Source organism: Puntigrus tetrazona, chromosome 17 (assembly GCF_018831695.1).
Source record: "Puntigrus tetrazona isolate hp1 chromosome 17, ASM1883169v1, whole genome shotgun sequence".
Lineage (NCBI taxonomy): Eukaryota > Metazoa > Chordata > Actinopteri > Cypriniformes > Cyprinidae > Puntigrus > Puntigrus tetrazona.
This window is the reverse complement of record NC_056715.1, coordinates 15,010,199-15,026,974: the sequence shown is the minus strand read 5'-3', so window position 1 is coordinate 15,026,974 and position 16,776 is coordinate 15,010,199. Positions and strand designations below refer to the sequence as shown.

Here is a 16,776-nt window from a genome sequence, read left to right as displayed (position 1 = left end):
TGCACACCTTTATATACATTTATCTTATAAATATATATACAACCCCTTATCCTGGTGTCACGTGTGCTGAAAAGCGATTGCTCTCAAATGACATTCAAACGATTCCATATGAAATCACATGGTAAAGATTTTTAGTAGTGCCCAAAGTAAACACACACTCTGTGTCCGAATCATTCTTGTGAATCTTTTCTAAATCAATCGAACCTTTCTCAGAACCTTCTGGACGATTCATTTGAATCAGTCCTAGAGGTTCTCGATCTCGACTCAACAACTTCGACTCACACCATTTTAACACATGCAAAAACGCTTCAATCAACAGATTGAAATGAATATTAGAGTTATTTTAAGTAAATTCGAGATATATTGAACATTTAAAAATTACTTTAGAACTAATGTAGAACATACATGGGATGGCAGTGAGTCTGCTTATCATTATGATTTTTTAGTGGGGGAAAAAAAGAAAGAACCGGTTATTCGAAACGAGTCGTTCAAAAGAACCGATTCGTGCGTCTGAATTCCCAACATCACAGCACACGAGACCGGGCTTTTAACGCGCATGGAGCCAATCAGACGAGCTCCTGCGAGTCATGTGATTATTTCAGGAAGAAACGCAGTCTCCGCTAACAACATTTTCATTGCGTTGGAAGTAACTGCAAGTTTTCTGATAAAAACGTCAAGTAGTAAAAGAAGGGAAAAATGTTAAATGTAAAAAGGGTTGTGTTGTGCTCTAGACCAGGTAGGCCCTGTTGACGCGATTCACCAGTTTACAAATCATTAACAACATGTAGTCCGACAATCATAGATATTTCTGAGTCGCATGCTTCTTAACTTAATGTTTTCGTCCCTACATTTGCTCAGGCAAAAATGGTCATCCTGTCCCAGAGAATTTCCGCGTAGAGGAGATCATGAAATCCCCCGAGCTGAAAGAAGGACAAGTGTTAGTCCGCACACTCTTCCTCTCAGTTGACCCTTACATGGTGAGATGACCTTACCTTTCTTATTGAGCTCTCCATTCAGAAATCCATTCATTTTATGTGGGAAATACTGTATGCATTCACTATATTCATATAGTGCACATTTCCTTCACGGCAACTTAACCAGTAATCAATATACTACAGGCATTAGCTTATTCACGCACGCACGAAACAATATTAATACCAAACTCTGCAGCGCTGTCGCATGAACGATGATACTGGAGCTGACTACCTGTTGCCATGGAGATTAGAGGAGTGTGTGGATGGAGGTGGAGTTGGTGTAGTGGAGGCCAGCGAGAGTCAGGCATTATCTGCGGGCACTGCCGTCACCTCCTTCAACTGGCCTTGGCAAACCTACGATGTGATGGATGGCAGCCTTTTGCAGAAGGTGCAGTGCCTGGCCATTTCGGCCGGTTTGAATAAATAGTCTCGGTGCTTGTGGTCAGGAGGGGTGTATGGATATGTGGCGTACGCGTTCTTGCAGGTCGAGCCCGAGATGGTGGATGGTCACCTGTCGTATGTTCTGGGGGCGGTGGGCATGCCTGGCCTCACCGCTCTTTTGGGTGTGAGAGAGAAGGGTCACGTGACTCCAGGAAGACACCAGACGATGGTCATCAGTGGAGCAGCCGGAGCTTGCGGCTCGATTGCCGGACAGGTAATATGTAAGGGGAAATCGGTTGTTCTCTGTGGAAAGATTTTGATTTCGTATGCATTTGTAATGGATTATTATAACTTAATATTTATGCTTGCTAAGGCAGATTTTTCATTTGATGTCTATTATTAACATATTGGCTGTTTATTAGTACTTATAAAGTACATATTCCGCATTAACATAATCTACATCACTAATCCTACCCAATACCTAAATTGAACTATTACCTTACTAACTGCTAATTAGTAATTAATTAGGATAATTAAGATAATTTAAAATCAGACATTAAATCATTAAATAAAATGTCCACTGTGACTCCCAGAAATGTCAAATATTTTTTGCATAAAATATAAATAACGTATACAAGTATAAATAATAAATATCATAATAAAAATGCAAACGTTTACATTGGGGAAAAAAGTTATATATTTTGAAAATAATTATGAATGCCTGAAAGAATGAATTTAAAAAAAAAATGTACTTAATTTGATTTTATATTGAGTGCTTAAAGTAGTATTATTTGTATAAAGGTCTTTCTTTTTTCTTTTGTGATCTGCATTATGAAATGTGCGATTTAAATTTTGCTGTGTTGTTTCAGATCGGCAGGTTGGATGGTTGTGAGAGAGTCGTGGGGATCTGTGGCTCCGACCAGAAGTGCCAGGCCTTGGTAACAGAGCTGGGTTTTACAGCCGGGATAAACTACAGACAAGGAGATATCAGCTCAGCGCTGAGGGAGCACTGCCCCACGGGCATCGATATATACTTTGACAACGTAGGCGGTCCCATCAGCGACGCTGTTATATCACAGGTCCAGAATGCCCTGCTCTCGGTTTTCATGTCAGTTTCTGTCGGTCATTTGCGTCAAAGTGCAATCCCCTCCCTGCGCAGATGAATCCCGCTGGTCATGTGATCCTGTGCGGCCAGATATCGCAGTACAATAAGGATGTGCCTTACCCACCTCCTCTTAGTGAGGAGACCCAAGAAGCTTTGCATCGCAAAAACATCACAAGGTGCATGGAAATAGTTATACCAATACTTTGGTTTTTATACAGCGTACCATATTACTGGCTTACAAGCAATACGATGTGTTTTCAGAGAGAGATTTGTCGTGTTGAACTACACGGAGAAGCACGAGGAAGGTCTTATGCAGCTCAGCCGCTGGGTAAAGACTGGCCAGATAAAAGTAAATGCACCACAGGCACGTTTCCTCACACGAAAGACGCCGTTGACCTTTTGTAAGTTGTGTTTCTCCTCTTCGTTTTCCAGGTGTTGGAAACTGTCGTAAATGGTATAGAAAACATGGGAGGTGAGAGTTTATTTTTTCCCTCCTTTATTGAAGTGTACTTTGCATACATATTGCATGAACCGCTCATGTTTATATTAATGGATGTATGCGATATGCATATTTCAGAGGCGTTCTGCTCCATGATGACCGGAGGCAATGTCGGTAAACAAGTTGTCAAAATTTCAGACTGAGTCAAGCATCTGCTTCTGGAAGCCTTGTGGAGGTGGTGCAGTCATTAGAAATCTGGGCTGCTAACCGAAAGGTTGCTAAAAGACAGCTGAGGTTTCTCCAGTGGGACTGTCCCTTTAAGCGTGCCGTACGTCTATGTGAATAAAGGCATCAACTTAGTTGACCTAACATTTTTAAAATAGAATTAAAGGGAATAGTTCCACTAAAAATTTACATTTTGTCATCATTTACTCATGTCCATTTACTATGTGTTTTTATGTTAAACATAAAAGAAGATATTTGGAAAATATTGGTAATCAAACAGTTTTTGCTTTCCATTGACTTCCATAGCATTTCTTTCCCCTCTATAAGTCAATGGGGACCAATTTGGTTCTTCAAAAGATGAAGGACATGAGGGTAAATTATGACAAAATTGTCCTTTTTGGGTGAACTGTTCCTTTAATTTAAATTTAAATAAATATAATATTCTGTGCCTTGCTCAATTGTCAGTTTTGTTATATATATATATATATATATATATATATATATATATATATATATATATATATATATATATATAAAAATACAGAGAGAATTGAGCACTGTTTGAGGTTCGACACCGAAAATGTACATTTAACAAGTATTTGGGAAGCCCCTTATGTTCACCAAGGCATATATTTTTATGATTTTAAAATTTATTCCTGAGGTGGCAAATCATATTGTTCAGCAGTCATTACTCCAGTGTCAAATTATCCTTCAGAAATAATTCTAAAATTAAAGATTCGCCACTCAAGTAACATTTCCCACTATTATCCGCTAATGCCTTTTTATAATTTTTTTATATCTTTATAATACGTTGTTTAATTTTTACATTAAAATGAAACAACAGAGTATGTCACAATATGAAACCCCTTTACTTTGTTGTACATAAATACAGCCAGATAAATCAATTCCAATGCAAGATGATTCAGAGTCGCAGAAACATGACAAATATAAATTGAGGTCATTTCATGTGGGAAAACAACATTGTCAGCTATAAAACGGAATAAAGAATACATTTTTTGGACGCGTGTTGTGGTGAAGCCGATTTTTAAAAGCAAATTCTGATTAAATTCCAAGTAAATATGTATTCATTGTCCACTGAAAAGAATTATTTTGGGCCTCCCACAAAACAAGTATGAACAGCACTTTCCGACATGAGTGGAACTACAAAAGCCACGTGACCACAGAAACCCAGAATGCCCATAAAACAGTGCAGAACAACTGGAAGGAATATACATTACGATATCAATGTGGATGAATACATTAACATAATACATAATAAAGTAAAAAAAAATTAAATACAGTAATTAAAACCAAACCACATATAAGCAGATATTTCATCATCAAACATTCAAAGTCCTATTAGTTCACCACAAATCTAGATTAACATACCGAGTAAATGTGGAATCTTTCGAAAAGGTTCGTCCTCGCTTTCATGTGCCTTAAAACTGCAACAAATCTCTTTCAAAATAACATTCAGGGCATTGAAAGACAAACTAGAGCAGCCTATTGTTCAAGTCTTTACTTTCCTGAGAGACAACAGAGACCTTGAGTGACCTGAAACAGCAGGAATGTCAGTGAATCCGCCAGAAACTCTTGTCACAGCTCTTTCTGTCACCTGTCAAGTGGATTATGAGGGCAAAAAAAGACAGACCTCAATGACAACATAGTTTCTTTTCAAACTAACTGACGGCCATTGTGTCCTTAGGTTGTTTGTGTGGTGTGCGACTGTGAAAAACCAACTATAAAAGGGCTGCTTCACAACGTTATTTCTCTAATAAACACGTAACAGAATTGTGCACATCTGATTATTTCCACGTGTTCGGTGTCTTTTGTCTATATGCTACATTGGGATGTTCCCTTGAGCCATCCAAAATGTCTGGCTTTAATCTTCAGCATGTGTTTAAGTGGCCATTATTAAATGTGTTAACTTTGTGCGACAAAACTGTTTAACATTCACGCTCATCTATATAAACATAGTGGTTTCGTCCTTTGGAATATGTATTTGAATATGTATGATCAGATAACTGGTGCTCAAAAAGAAAGTTCTTACACTGTGAGACAGTGGATAAAACGTAGTCGTGCAGGAAAGAGGCCACACCAAAACAGCTCTTAGAAATACTTAAAGGGTTAGTTCATCATGCTCATGTCGACCCAAACCCTTTCGTTCATATTTGAAACGAATATAAAGAGGTTTTTACTGATTACTGAAAGATGTTCGACCCTCCTTTAAAAGTCCGTTCCAAAAAAACGTTCCTACTTCAAAACGTTGTCATAGGTTGGTAACATAACTTTTCATTTTTGGAACTATCCCTTTAATTCTTGTCAATGCTGGCATTCTGTGTCGAAGTATACAGCTGAACAACATCCAAAGCAATTTTCTTGTCCCTTTTATCATAATGCAACTTTCATAATTTATCATCATTTTATTCTAGCAATAAAATAAAAAAAAGCTCAAATTCAAGAATTATTTTGTTAAAGTCCGCGTGAAATCAAGACGGACTATTTTCATTTAGTTAGCACACATCGTTATTTTTGTGGTGAACAAAAATGCAAGTCAATCTACAAAAACATTTGTTTGCCTTCGTAATCGTTAATCCGAATCTGAAAAAGTTCCTCCGTTCTAAAATGACGGCCTTCTCTGATGATGTCAATTTGATGTCTAGGGCACGAGCGTGACATCACTAGCCACGCCCCTCCAACGGTCGGCGTTCACAGAGCCATTGAGAATCATTTTTGAATGAAACGTCTACTTTACTATATCCAATCAATTCACAGTACACTATAAATATAAAAGATAAAAATGAAAAGTTGAGCCAACTTAAAATTTTAAGGCAACCAGCTTAGATTTGAGTTTTCTCAGAATTTTAAGTTGGGTCAACTTATCACAATACAGATTCAAAATCGGTTCACACAGACTTTTAAGTAATGTGTTATAGGTAGGATAATGCACGGTCATCTAGTCATTAGAGATCATTTAATCCAGGGGTGTCATATTCAGTTCCTGGAGTGCCTCTGTTGTGCAGAGTTTATGTCCAACCCTAATTTAACATAACTAAGTAATGCATTTTATGGATTAAATTTATGGCTCCGGTTCTTCCAACTCACTAGAAACCTTCAAGCAAGTGTGAAATAGTGTCTACAAATTTAAATTTGCATTAGGATTTCATCCGTAAATATATAAAAAAATTAAAAACAGGATACTTAAACTAAAAGCAAACTAAAAGAATATTAAACAAGGATTAGATTGTGCAGTAAATTGTAAAAACAATCACCAGGCTGTAGGCTCCCTCTGCAGAAATTTCTTATAATGTATGTTAGTGATTAGCATAAATAAATAATTTTAAAAGCTACTGTTCGCTTTTGTTCAGCAAATTAGAACCGATTATCGTTAATGACTTCTCTAGAGCAAAACCGATATTAGCTTTCAAAGAGCTGGATTGGACACCCCTGGTCAAATCTGATTGGCCGAGGCACAGTTTAAATCTGTGTTTCTTTCTGACATGCAAAGCTTGATGCTTTGGCTTCTTTTGGAACTACTTTCATTAATGGCTAAAATAAATTACAGCCAGCAATAACCGACTTCATCCCTTCTTACATCCTTTACATACTATACCTTGTCTACAGGTGTAAAAAAAAAAAATGATATCATCCCCTAATTACAGTGCAGTTTATATGCATTAAAACAATATGAGTAATTTGGTGGCAGTTTCATGCAGAAACATTAAAAATATCAGGCAGTCTTATTTCTTTCTTGATTGCTCCTCACAAATAAAAACAAACATAATTGGTCGAGTACTGTACATGATGCGCAGTTTATCAAAGTAATATGCTCAACCACACACACACACACACACACACACACACACACACACACACACACACACACACCTGGACTTCAACACTGCTTGGGTTCACAACGGCGGGAAAAAACTACCGACATGTCTTAGTGTCAAAGAAGGATCAGAGCCACGTTTGAAACGGCTCCGTCATCCACGTGTGACGCCATCATCGCTCCATATTAACTAAAGACTATTTTCTCTATCCTAATGTGTAATGGCAACGATTGGCAATCCGGTGACCGTGAAGACAACGGTGAATGGAGGGAAGAGCTTGGCACGAAACAACGACACAGGTGAAGGCCTCTCTTTGACTGTCACCGTCACGATGGCCGGTTGCCAATGGAGAAGTTAGGAGGTGTTCCCCACCATGCCCTGTACACCAACAGCAGACCCATGAGCAGGGCCCAGGTACGTACGGGAGAGAGGAAGAACGCCAGCGGCCCGTAGGTCTCCAGCAGGAAGTAGCAAGAATAAGCCTGCCAGATCATGAGGACCAGCATGCCTGTGTGCATCGCCAGAGTCCTCCAGCGGCTGCACGGCCGGTAGAAATGCGAGCGGAAACTGGTTCCGCGACACCTGTGGTGAAGACTCCAGCAGAGGTAATAGGTGAGAGGCATATTGAAGAAGAGCACCTGCGGATGACAGAACGGCACGTTAGGCACGTTACGACTCGGGCCGCGAAGACCGGGAGGATCTGCTGCTAGATCTTGAATTACCTGTATGACTCCCACGACATAGGTAAGACTGCCTTCGAGGAAATGGCCGTCCACAATCACGCCGAAAGCAAAGCAGGCTCCATTGTGTCCATCGATGACTTCCCCAACGAACCATGGACCTGAAAAACCAGAAGGCAAAATGCTCTTTTCTCTTATCACAGTAATCAACGACCTGAACTCACGCCGACACATCTTTACTGCGCTCTTGAGCAAACCAAGCAGGGCTACACAATTACGTTCATAATTTCCCTTGATCGTCATTGTGGATTGCAACAACAAAAGCGACGCCTTAAACAATTGTGTTTCTGTCAAGTGTCATCATATACTCGCCTTCATGTCATTCTAAACCTGTACGACTTTATTCTGTGGAACTAGAAGATATTTAAAGAAAAAAATGAATTTTTGAATTTTTTGAGTGAATATATATATATATATATATATATATATATATGTATATATATATATATATATATATATATATATATATATATATATATATATATGTATATGTATATATATATATATATATATATATATATATATATATATATATATATATATATATATATATATATATATATATATATATATATATATATATATATATATATATATATATATATATATATATTAATATATAACAGATGTTGATATAGTATTGAATGCTTTAGTGGGCACTTTCACAATTTTATTAGAATTTTATTTTTAGTTTAGATATTTTATTAGATTACCGTAAGGTCAAGAGTTGGTTATGGGCATTTATAAAAACCAAGTAGCAATTACATATAATATAATGATTAAGCCATCACTCATACTCACTGCTGAATGGCCAGATGAAAAAAAATTTCTTTTTTGTATATTTAAAAAAAAAAAAAAAAAAAAAAAAAAAAAAAAAGATTACAGGCCTTCTGGTAGTTTAAGTCATTATGTTCCATTAATAGGTGAAACTGTTTAAGTGGTGTCAGGCGATGACTTACCTAATGCTGTACACAGGTTGAACAGCAGCAGACAATAGAAAAACGTGTTGCTTTTACTGACGAGATGCAGAGACGTCCACGCTTGAGAAGACAATCCTGATGGAGTATAAGAGTATATAGTGTCAAGTGTCAATTATGTTCACAAAGACCCTTTATATTCAGTTGTAATGACAGGACAATAGAAATAGGCCTACCTCTTGTAGAAGATACAGGCATAAATCTGAAGAGCACAAGCCCAGCAAGGTTTAGTAACACTATGCCCACAAAGGCAATCCGTGCCTGTGAGAACACACACACACACAATCATACATATAATATTCTGTTTTATGTAGAGATTTTATAGCCGTATTCTTATCCCAGACACAGACTTTCAATCTTATAAACATTTACTATTCTATAAAAATGATGCCATGTTTAAAGCTATGATCATTTAAAGGGATAGTTCACCCAAAAATGAAAGTTCAGTCATTAATAACTCACAAATTTGGTCGTATGGATTCGAAACAACGTAAGGGTGCGTGATTAATGACAGAATTTTCATTCCATCCCTTTAACTGAAGAGTGAAGTAAACAGCCATTTCAATGATCGATTTTTGATCACAACATGATGATTTGTTTTCATTTTCATACCAGTATGTAGTGGTCTGTAAGGAGGATGAAAGACTGCATGAAGCCGAAGCTGGGAGTCAGGTGTTCCTCCAGTGTAAATTGCTGCTCGCGCACTTTTGAGCGACCTGCAGAGTCCTGGGACAGGGAGACAGAGAAGAAGTCAGAAAAGCTTACACTGTGCCATTTTCTTAAAGTAACAATACAACAATTTAAGACCTGACCCTCTCTAAAACGGCGGAAGATGTAACTCGGGGGAGAAGAACGGTTGTGTAAATTATGTTATTTTTGTTTTCTTTGCGCACAAAAAAGTATTCTCGTAGCGCTGCATGACTGAAGTTGAGCCCCTGATGTCACATCCTGTTTTACCAATGCATTTACTACGGTTCTGGACCTGAGAACATTTTAGTTGTATTGCCGTCTATGGAGGATCAGATAGCTCTCTGATTTCATCAGTAGTATCTTAATTTGTGTTCCGAAGATAAACAGGTCTTATGGGTTTGGAACGACATGAGACTAATTAGTTTTGGGGTGAACTAATCCTCTAACCACTTTGCTTTGTGGTTCACAGGCTATTCTGGAGAGTGTTACTTTGCATTTGCTAAGGTTTTCTTAAGAGGTTTTAAGCATGTTGTTGTTCTGTGTTTTCTGGTTGGTTGCTGAAGTCCATCTTACATATTCTTATTATATATCTTATAATATTCTGGTCTCTTTAAAGAAGCAACAGAACACCTCTTCTTAATAAGACACATGATCTGAAGAACGAGTTGACGGGCGACGAGTTTAACACTAGAATTAGTTCAAATCATTACCTACCTCCACTTTAACTCTGATAGTGTGCAATCCGGTAGTGTATAGCGTTGGGTCCCATTGGAGCACGTATAAAGGACCCCCTGCGCTAAATGCTTTTCCCACCGAAACTCCATCCACATTCACATGCACAGCTGTGATCGGAGATTCAGAGAAGACCAGGAGCCTACAGAACGACACACCGAGCAATTAGTGCAACTTCATGCCACGGCATTCTTCATGGGACAGAACAAGACGAGCATGCAGGGAACAAACAAACGAGAGGTTTGGATGAGAGACGATAACGCGTCATAAGTCAACGTCCGAGCGCTTGAAGGTTCAAGAGGACACACACAGAGACACCTGATGTGCGTGGAACGGCGGATACGACCCAGGGGCTCCACCCCGGGGTGCAGGTACTGGGCGTCTTTGGGATTGGTGATCAGCACAGCTGGCCAGTCCTCAAACGTCACGTCGGTGAAACTAAGCAGGTCGTGGTCGAAAGCCAATATCCTGTACCTGGGCCAAGGGAGAACTTTGCGTCACTGCGTTTTTAAAAGAGCTAGGGCACAAAGCTGTGTCTTCCTTCTATGTCAGATGTTGTTCTTGCATTTGCTAACATAGTGAGCTATATTTACATCATGCGGCATTCCCTTGAGCGTGGGCCTCGTTCTTCGTGAACTTACCTGCGGTTGTCCATCCAGTCTCCCAGCTCCAACTCTAGCGTACCTCCTTGATGTCGACTGTGCAGCACCGGCATGAAGCCTCCTAGTGTATGTAGGTGCCCACACAAATACGCCACAGATGCACTTAAAAAAAAAAAAAAAAAAGGTTATACAGAATATGACTATTATTATTATGAGCTCTTAAGTGTTATTCCCCACGAGTGTTTAACAGCACTGATGTTGATATGATGTTATTGCAGCATTTCAGACCAGAATTCATGCTAGAGAATCAAGTTGTAGGGTTTAGATGAAGGTCAGATTGCCAAATAGACAGAATGACATTTGAAAGTGGCCCTAATCGAGTCGCAGCCTCAGATGGCGCAGTTACAGGTCATTCACAGGTCACTGACTGATTCCTGATTCATACCGCACACAAACACTGTAAGTCCTATTCCCAATTTGTCCTAACACAGAGGGAGTTTTTTGGTTCAAATAACAAAAAGTAGCCTAAACCCAATAAGTTAATAAAATGCAATGTTTGAAAAAAAGACATATAGTTTTTGGTCACTTTATATGCTGCTCACATACTCTCTTCCTGTCTAAGTGGGCTGTTATTGGCGGTCAGTGGGGAAAATTTCAAATTGGTTGACAGTGTCGCTGCGAGATTTTTTCCAAACCTCATGAGCTCTCGGATTCCTGGGAAGGGGGAGATGATAGTAGATGTGGTATAATGTCCAAACCAGATGGACTTGTTACTGCTCAAACTCTCCTCTCTAAAGGTCGCCAACATGTCCATCTGAGCCTATGGGGAACATCACATTTCAGCCAAAGAGAAAAGCATTCGTCACGTTTACAAAGCTAAAATGATCTCCCTTACCTGATTGACAATTCCAAAGAAGTTATAGGGCCGTTTGGGTCCAGGGGTCAGAGTGGCATCGGCACAGATAAAAGAGTAGTTCCCGAAAGGAGTTCTATGGATGTAATGGAAGGATCCAACTTTCTGATTGGCAGAGTATTTCCTAAGTATTCAAGAACGGAGAGAAATAAGACAAAACGTCTTCCCAGGAACACCATTAAATGTGCATTAAAGGATTGTTTAATGTCGACTTTAATATCTGAACCTTCTTGTAACTTTATAGCCATTGTGTTCTGCACTTGTAATATTGCTACAGACCTGTAATAATTGTTCACGCTCTCCAGTGAAATAATATTAAAGGCATCTGAGGAGACAAGAATAAAACATAAGTCAAGATTTCCTGGAAACGGAAGAAGAGCGAGGACAAAATAACTGATAATGGAGCTCTTATTACATGTCTGGCAGTTTTCGTAATGTAACACCAGTTACAGGACCTGTGGGGAAATGGGATAATGGGAATAGAGGAATAATGATATGTGAGCTATGCGAGTTCATTAGAGAGGTTCATTAGCTTCCACCAAAGTGGATGCAGTCTTCACAGCCAAATGTTAATATACTAATATCAGACGAAACACAGCTGCCGCGCAAAGAGATTTATGTATATTTAATCTGTTCATAGTAAATCTCATCGGTCCAAATCCTCCATTTAACTGTATGTTAAACATCAAGTGTGTTTTGATTGGCTGCGATTCTATCGCTCCGTTTTAAGCGTGGATCTGGAAACGTAACGCGTCACACCCAGCTGGCTGTGAAAAGAAGCTTAAAGGGATATGGCGAAATATAATTCTTACAGTATAATGGCGTAAATTTCAGTCCGTTTCTCACGCAAAAGCTATCAGATGGCCTCTGAAGACTTGGAATGCATTGCATGCGTACTTTTAGGGCATATTTTTGAAGGTTTATGGTCCGAATAGGCAACCGATTGTATGTTGCATGAACATTCACCTAAATATTTTCTTTTTGCGCTTGACTGACAAAAAAACAAATCATATGGGTTGAAATGTGCATCTGAGCATCAAATGCATAATAAAAAAAAAAGGTCATTCTAATGAACTGAGATAAAATTTTAATTAAATATACAAATTATTAATATATATATATATATATATATATATATATATATATATATATATATATATATATATATATATATATATATATATATATATAAAAAGCTAAATAACTAAATTATTAAAATGTAAACAAATAAAATTCTAAATAAAAATATAAAAATAAAAATTTAATTCTAAATGTGTATAGTGCTATATAAATAATACTAAAATGACACAGCAGAACTTGAATGTTGAGTGAACTCTCTCTTTAAATCAAGACGGGAAACTGGAGGAGTAATGATAAACAGCCTTGTGATTGCAAATTTGTTATTAATCCACTAAAGTTTGTTCTGTGTCACAACAAGCCGGCAATATCCTGTTTAATAGAGCTGGGCTTCATTTCAAGTCATTAGTGTGACATAAGAGTGTCCAGCTGTCTTCACTCAATGTCCTTTAATTGTTTTATTGCCAAAAGACACTGGGACAAAGACAAACAATTATTTGTCCCTGACCAACAGTGATGTGCAAAGAGGAAGCCTATTTCTGGTCTTTATTTAGCTCTCCGTCCCAAACCCATAATGATTCTGGATGACTTTAGAAAACAGAGATAAAGTGTGTCACTTTTGTGACATTAAAATATTTTTCCCTATCCCACTGTAATATGCAACTACGAGTGAGCTCTATTCATTAAATTTTGTAAACACTTCATTGTTTTCAAGTTCCACATCTGCTTCCGGTTTATGTTTAAAGGTGGATTTCCTTTTGTATGCTCCACATAATACAAAAATCCTGTTTTTATAATTATGTTTTACTGCAAACTCACGCCCTCGAAAATCATCACTAAGAATAATAACACTGATAAACTAATAATAATAATAATAATCACCATGGTTTCCTCGAATGTCGATCCATTTTGTTCGTTCCAGCACTCGTGATCTTTTAAGGACGTTGTGGTAGGCCTGCCACTCCACTTCATGCTGAAGAGAGCCCATCTTACTCTCGGTCTTCGCATCCGTTAAGTCCCCTGTGAAATACAGGACAAAAATGCGGGTTTAGGTTGCGTGTGTAAAATGCGCACAGCAAGTCACGTGTGGCAGCTCACCTGTGGCCAGCACAAGATCGGGTTTTATCACGTCAATGGTGTCACTGCAGAACTTCTCGAAGTCTGGAATGCGCCTGGGATCGTGGAAACGACTGATGTGGATGTCCGAAACCTGCACGGGGGAATCGGCATGTTTAGAAATCGGCTAATAATGAGGTTTCACGCAAAGCCTGTCGGTAGTTAACAGAGAGTCTTGGAAATCTCACACATAAAACTCGCCTATTTATAGAACAAGTGTCACTGCGATATTAGAAGAGGCATTTCTTATGTGAGAGTCAGTACACAGCTGAAGGTTTCGTGTTTTATCATCCAAATTATGGCACTAGGGCTTTATGTACACTGTATATATATATATATATATATATATATATATATACACACACACACACACACACACACACACACACACACATACATATAGTAGGAGTAGTAAGGAGGTCTAATTATAGTATGCACAAATATTTCTAAGCAGATGTATAAAGAATGATACATATATCATTGACAAATAATTAAAAAAATTATGAAAGTGTACATCATTATGGATCAAGGAAATGTTAGTACAGTGTAGCGTTGAGGAGGGTTAAACACACGTATAAATCAAGTCTGCCGTCTGAAAACTGTTATTATACAAATAACTAATGCACATGTCTTTGCAGGTCAAATTTGACTCGTATTTGAACAACCAATTATTTCCTTTTTGTTAATATACTAACAAATGTTTACCTCAAAACGTTACTTTTTTAAAGATTCAACCCCTCACGCCTGCTTTTTCGACAGTACAAAACTTTGCAAAAAGACTAGATTTGTGTGTTAAACACGCATGAACTAAAAACGCAGCTGTAAAATGACAGCAGATCAATAACTAACAGCAGAATAACGCAGTTTCCTAAAACAATACTGCATACGCATTTAAACTCTAAACAAATGACACATTTTAAAATAAAGTCGTGTCCCAGCATTCTTGTATATTTTGCATAAAGAGTTAAATACTGATTACAATTTCTCAGTGTTAGTGTACAATGGACTAATCACTGGATGTGTGTAACACGTGTCCTCAAGATAAAAAAAACTGTAACGAACACACACTATATTACATTATTGTTTCGTTGCGACCGTAACCAGTTTATTTTGCATTCGTGGTTATATACAATACAGCTAATTGGCACCGCTGTCCCCCCAGAGGTTAAAATATTCCGGCCTTTTCGTGCTTAAATACTTCACGCAACAACCGTCTTTACGCCGCGACGAATAAATTATTATGGCAGAACGCAAAATAAAAGCCGTCCCCGATCAATCACATGATCAGCCCATTGACAGACTAATGACAGCGCGGCACGTTTTTAATGACCTGGCGCGCACCGCGGCGTTAAAGCCCCGCTCACCTGCACGAACCAGAACACCCCGTCCAGCCGACCGCCGGGGTACGGAGGGCCAGCGTCCCTGGAGGGGTCTAAACTGCGCTTCGGGTGCCAGGCGCTGTCATAGCTGTCAAACAGCCAGGAAGTGAAGCAGGCGAGCAGCAGCCCGACGATGACCAGAGCCGCGAACAGCCGGAGCATCCTGCCGATATCACGCTGCCTTCACCGAGATCCCGTCAAGCGCTTCTCTTCTTCATGCTGGAGGACGCTAATGGGGGACTCAGACAGCCTCGCATCCCCGGCTCTAGCTTCAGCGGACGCCAGACACACAGTCTCGACGGACGAGCAAATCAGCGCGCTGTAATCGCCAACATCATCCATTAGAAACTTCCGGGTGGCAGGATCCTGTTTGTAGAAATGAAACTGATGGAAGGGAACGTGTGCCGAAGGGGGCGGAGCTATGATGCTCGTCTTGGCCCAACAGCTACCGCTAAACTGCTCAGTTCATTTTATATTAGAAATGTATTAATATCTAATATAATATGAATATATAAGATATTGATACATTTGGAAAAACGCAACTGTTAAGACTTGTTACGTGAAAAAAAATATTTACAAAATATTAGAAATCGCTTAGTGCTGTCAAACGATTAATCGTAACCAAACGCATCCTAAATAAAAGCTTTTGTTTACATATATATATATATATATATATATATATATATATATATATATATATATATATATATATATATATATATATATATATATATATTTATAAAACATACAAATTTAGTTTGTATAGTTTTTATATATATATATATATATATATATATATATATATATATATATATATATATATATATATATATATATATCTGGGCTGCTAACCGAAAGGTTGCTAAAAGACAGCTGAGGTTTCTCCAGTGGGACTGTCCCTTTAAGCGTGCCGTACGTCTATGTGAATAAAGGCATCAACTTAGTTGACCTAACATTTTTAAAATAAAATTAAAGGGAATAGTTCAACTAAAAATTTACATTTTGTCATCATTTACTCATGTCCATATGTTATATGTTATATATATATATATATATATATATATATATATATTATAAATATTGTATATATGTATTTGTATATAGGTTACATAAATATATACAGATTGTACGCACACATATTATGTAAACGTAAACTTTTATTTTGGATCTGCCTAATTAATTTTTAATCATTCGAAAGCACTAGAAATAATACATATTACATACATTACGTTTGTGTTAATACATTTTTAAATCAATAAAATTATTCCAATTATTTAATTATTAGACCATTTTGAGGTTCTAAACGGGTTTGTTGGATAATGATAATAATCGCTGTTGGCAAAAAACTAATTTACATGTAGTTTAATTTCTTTCATAAAAAAAGTCATTTGAATGCAAGCTAAATAGACAACTGGAACCTACTTGATACACAGCATTGGAGGATGTAGCTAATAAAAAAGAAGAATACTATAATGGTATTGCGCTCATGAAATAATGTAGAAGCTAAAAGCATTGGTCTTCTATTGTGTAACATACAATTCTCTTTAAAATAATGTACAATTGTGGATATAATCAATATGAACTGTAAGCACA

General features: G+C 37.8%; 2 protein-coding genes across 3 annotated transcripts; one reads left to right on the top strand and one right to left on the bottom strand.

Annotated features, from left to right (window-relative positions):
- Positions 1-559: 559 nt before the first annotated feature.
- ptgr2 (prostaglandin reductase 2) lies at positions 560-16,149 on the top strand. Of its 2 annotated transcripts, XR_006253025.1 has the most exons (10): positions 560-736; positions 859-977; positions 1,171-1,362; positions 1,459-1,629; positions 2,225-2,434; positions 2,515-2,636; positions 2,722-2,809; positions 2,893-2,932; positions 3,038-3,173; positions 16,042-16,149. XR_006253025.1 is itself a non-coding variant. In XM_043262801.1 (9 exons), the coding sequence occupies exons 1-9, from the start codon at positions 697-699 to the stop codon at positions 3,100-3,102; spliced, it is 1,047 nt and encodes a 348-aa protein (XP_043118736.1). In that variant the 5' UTR covers positions 560-696; the 3' UTR covers positions 3,103-3,505. The 2 variants fall into 2 exon arrangements, 1 of the variants encoding a protein (XP_043118736.1); XM_043262801.1 differs by lacking the exon at positions 16,042-16,149 and having other exon boundaries at positions 3,038-3,505.
- tmem62 (transmembrane protein 62) lies at positions 3,971-15,777 on the bottom strand. Its single transcript, XM_043262800.1, has 14 exons — positions 15,169-15,777; positions 13,787-13,898; positions 13,571-13,708; positions 11,891-11,936; positions 11,594-11,735; positions 11,394-11,518; positions 10,738-10,860; positions 10,415-10,570; positions 10,079-10,238; positions 9,287-9,400; positions 8,851-8,935; positions 8,657-8,752; positions 7,680-7,798; positions 3,971-7,595 (listed from the first exon to the last, which is right to left on the bottom strand). The coding sequence occupies exons 1-14, from the start codon at positions 15,343-15,345 to the stop codon at positions 7,284-7,286; spliced, it is 1,905 nt and encodes a 634-aa protein (XP_043118735.1). The 5' UTR covers positions 15,346-15,777; the 3' UTR covers positions 3,971-7,283.
- Positions 16,150-16,776: the final 627 nt, after the last annotated feature.

Coding starts and splice junctions, on each gene's coding strand:
- tmem62 (XM_043262800.1), bottom strand. CDS start 15,345: ATGCTCCGGCTGTTCGCGGCTCTGGTCATCGTCGGGCTGCTGCTCGCC. Junction 11,519..11,593: donor TCTTTGGAATTGTCAATCAG/GTAAGGGAGATC, acceptor TGTTCCCCATAG/GCTCAGATGGACATGTTGGC. Junction 10,239..10,414: donor CGCCGTTCCACGCACATCAG/GTGTCTCTGTGT, acceptor GTCGTTCTGTAG/GCTCCTGGTCTTCTCTGAAT.
- ptgr2 (XM_043262801.1), top strand. CDS start 697: ATGTTAAATGTAAAAAGGGTTGTGTTGTGCTCTAGACCAG. Junction 1,363..1,458: donor ATGGCAGCCTTTTGCAGAAG/GTGCAGTGCCTG, acceptor GCGTTCTTGCAG/GTCGAGCCCGAGATGGTGGA. Junction 2,435..2,514: donor GCGACGCTGTTATATCACAG/GTCCAGAATGCC, acceptor CTCCCTGCGCAG/ATGAATCCCGCTGGTCATGT.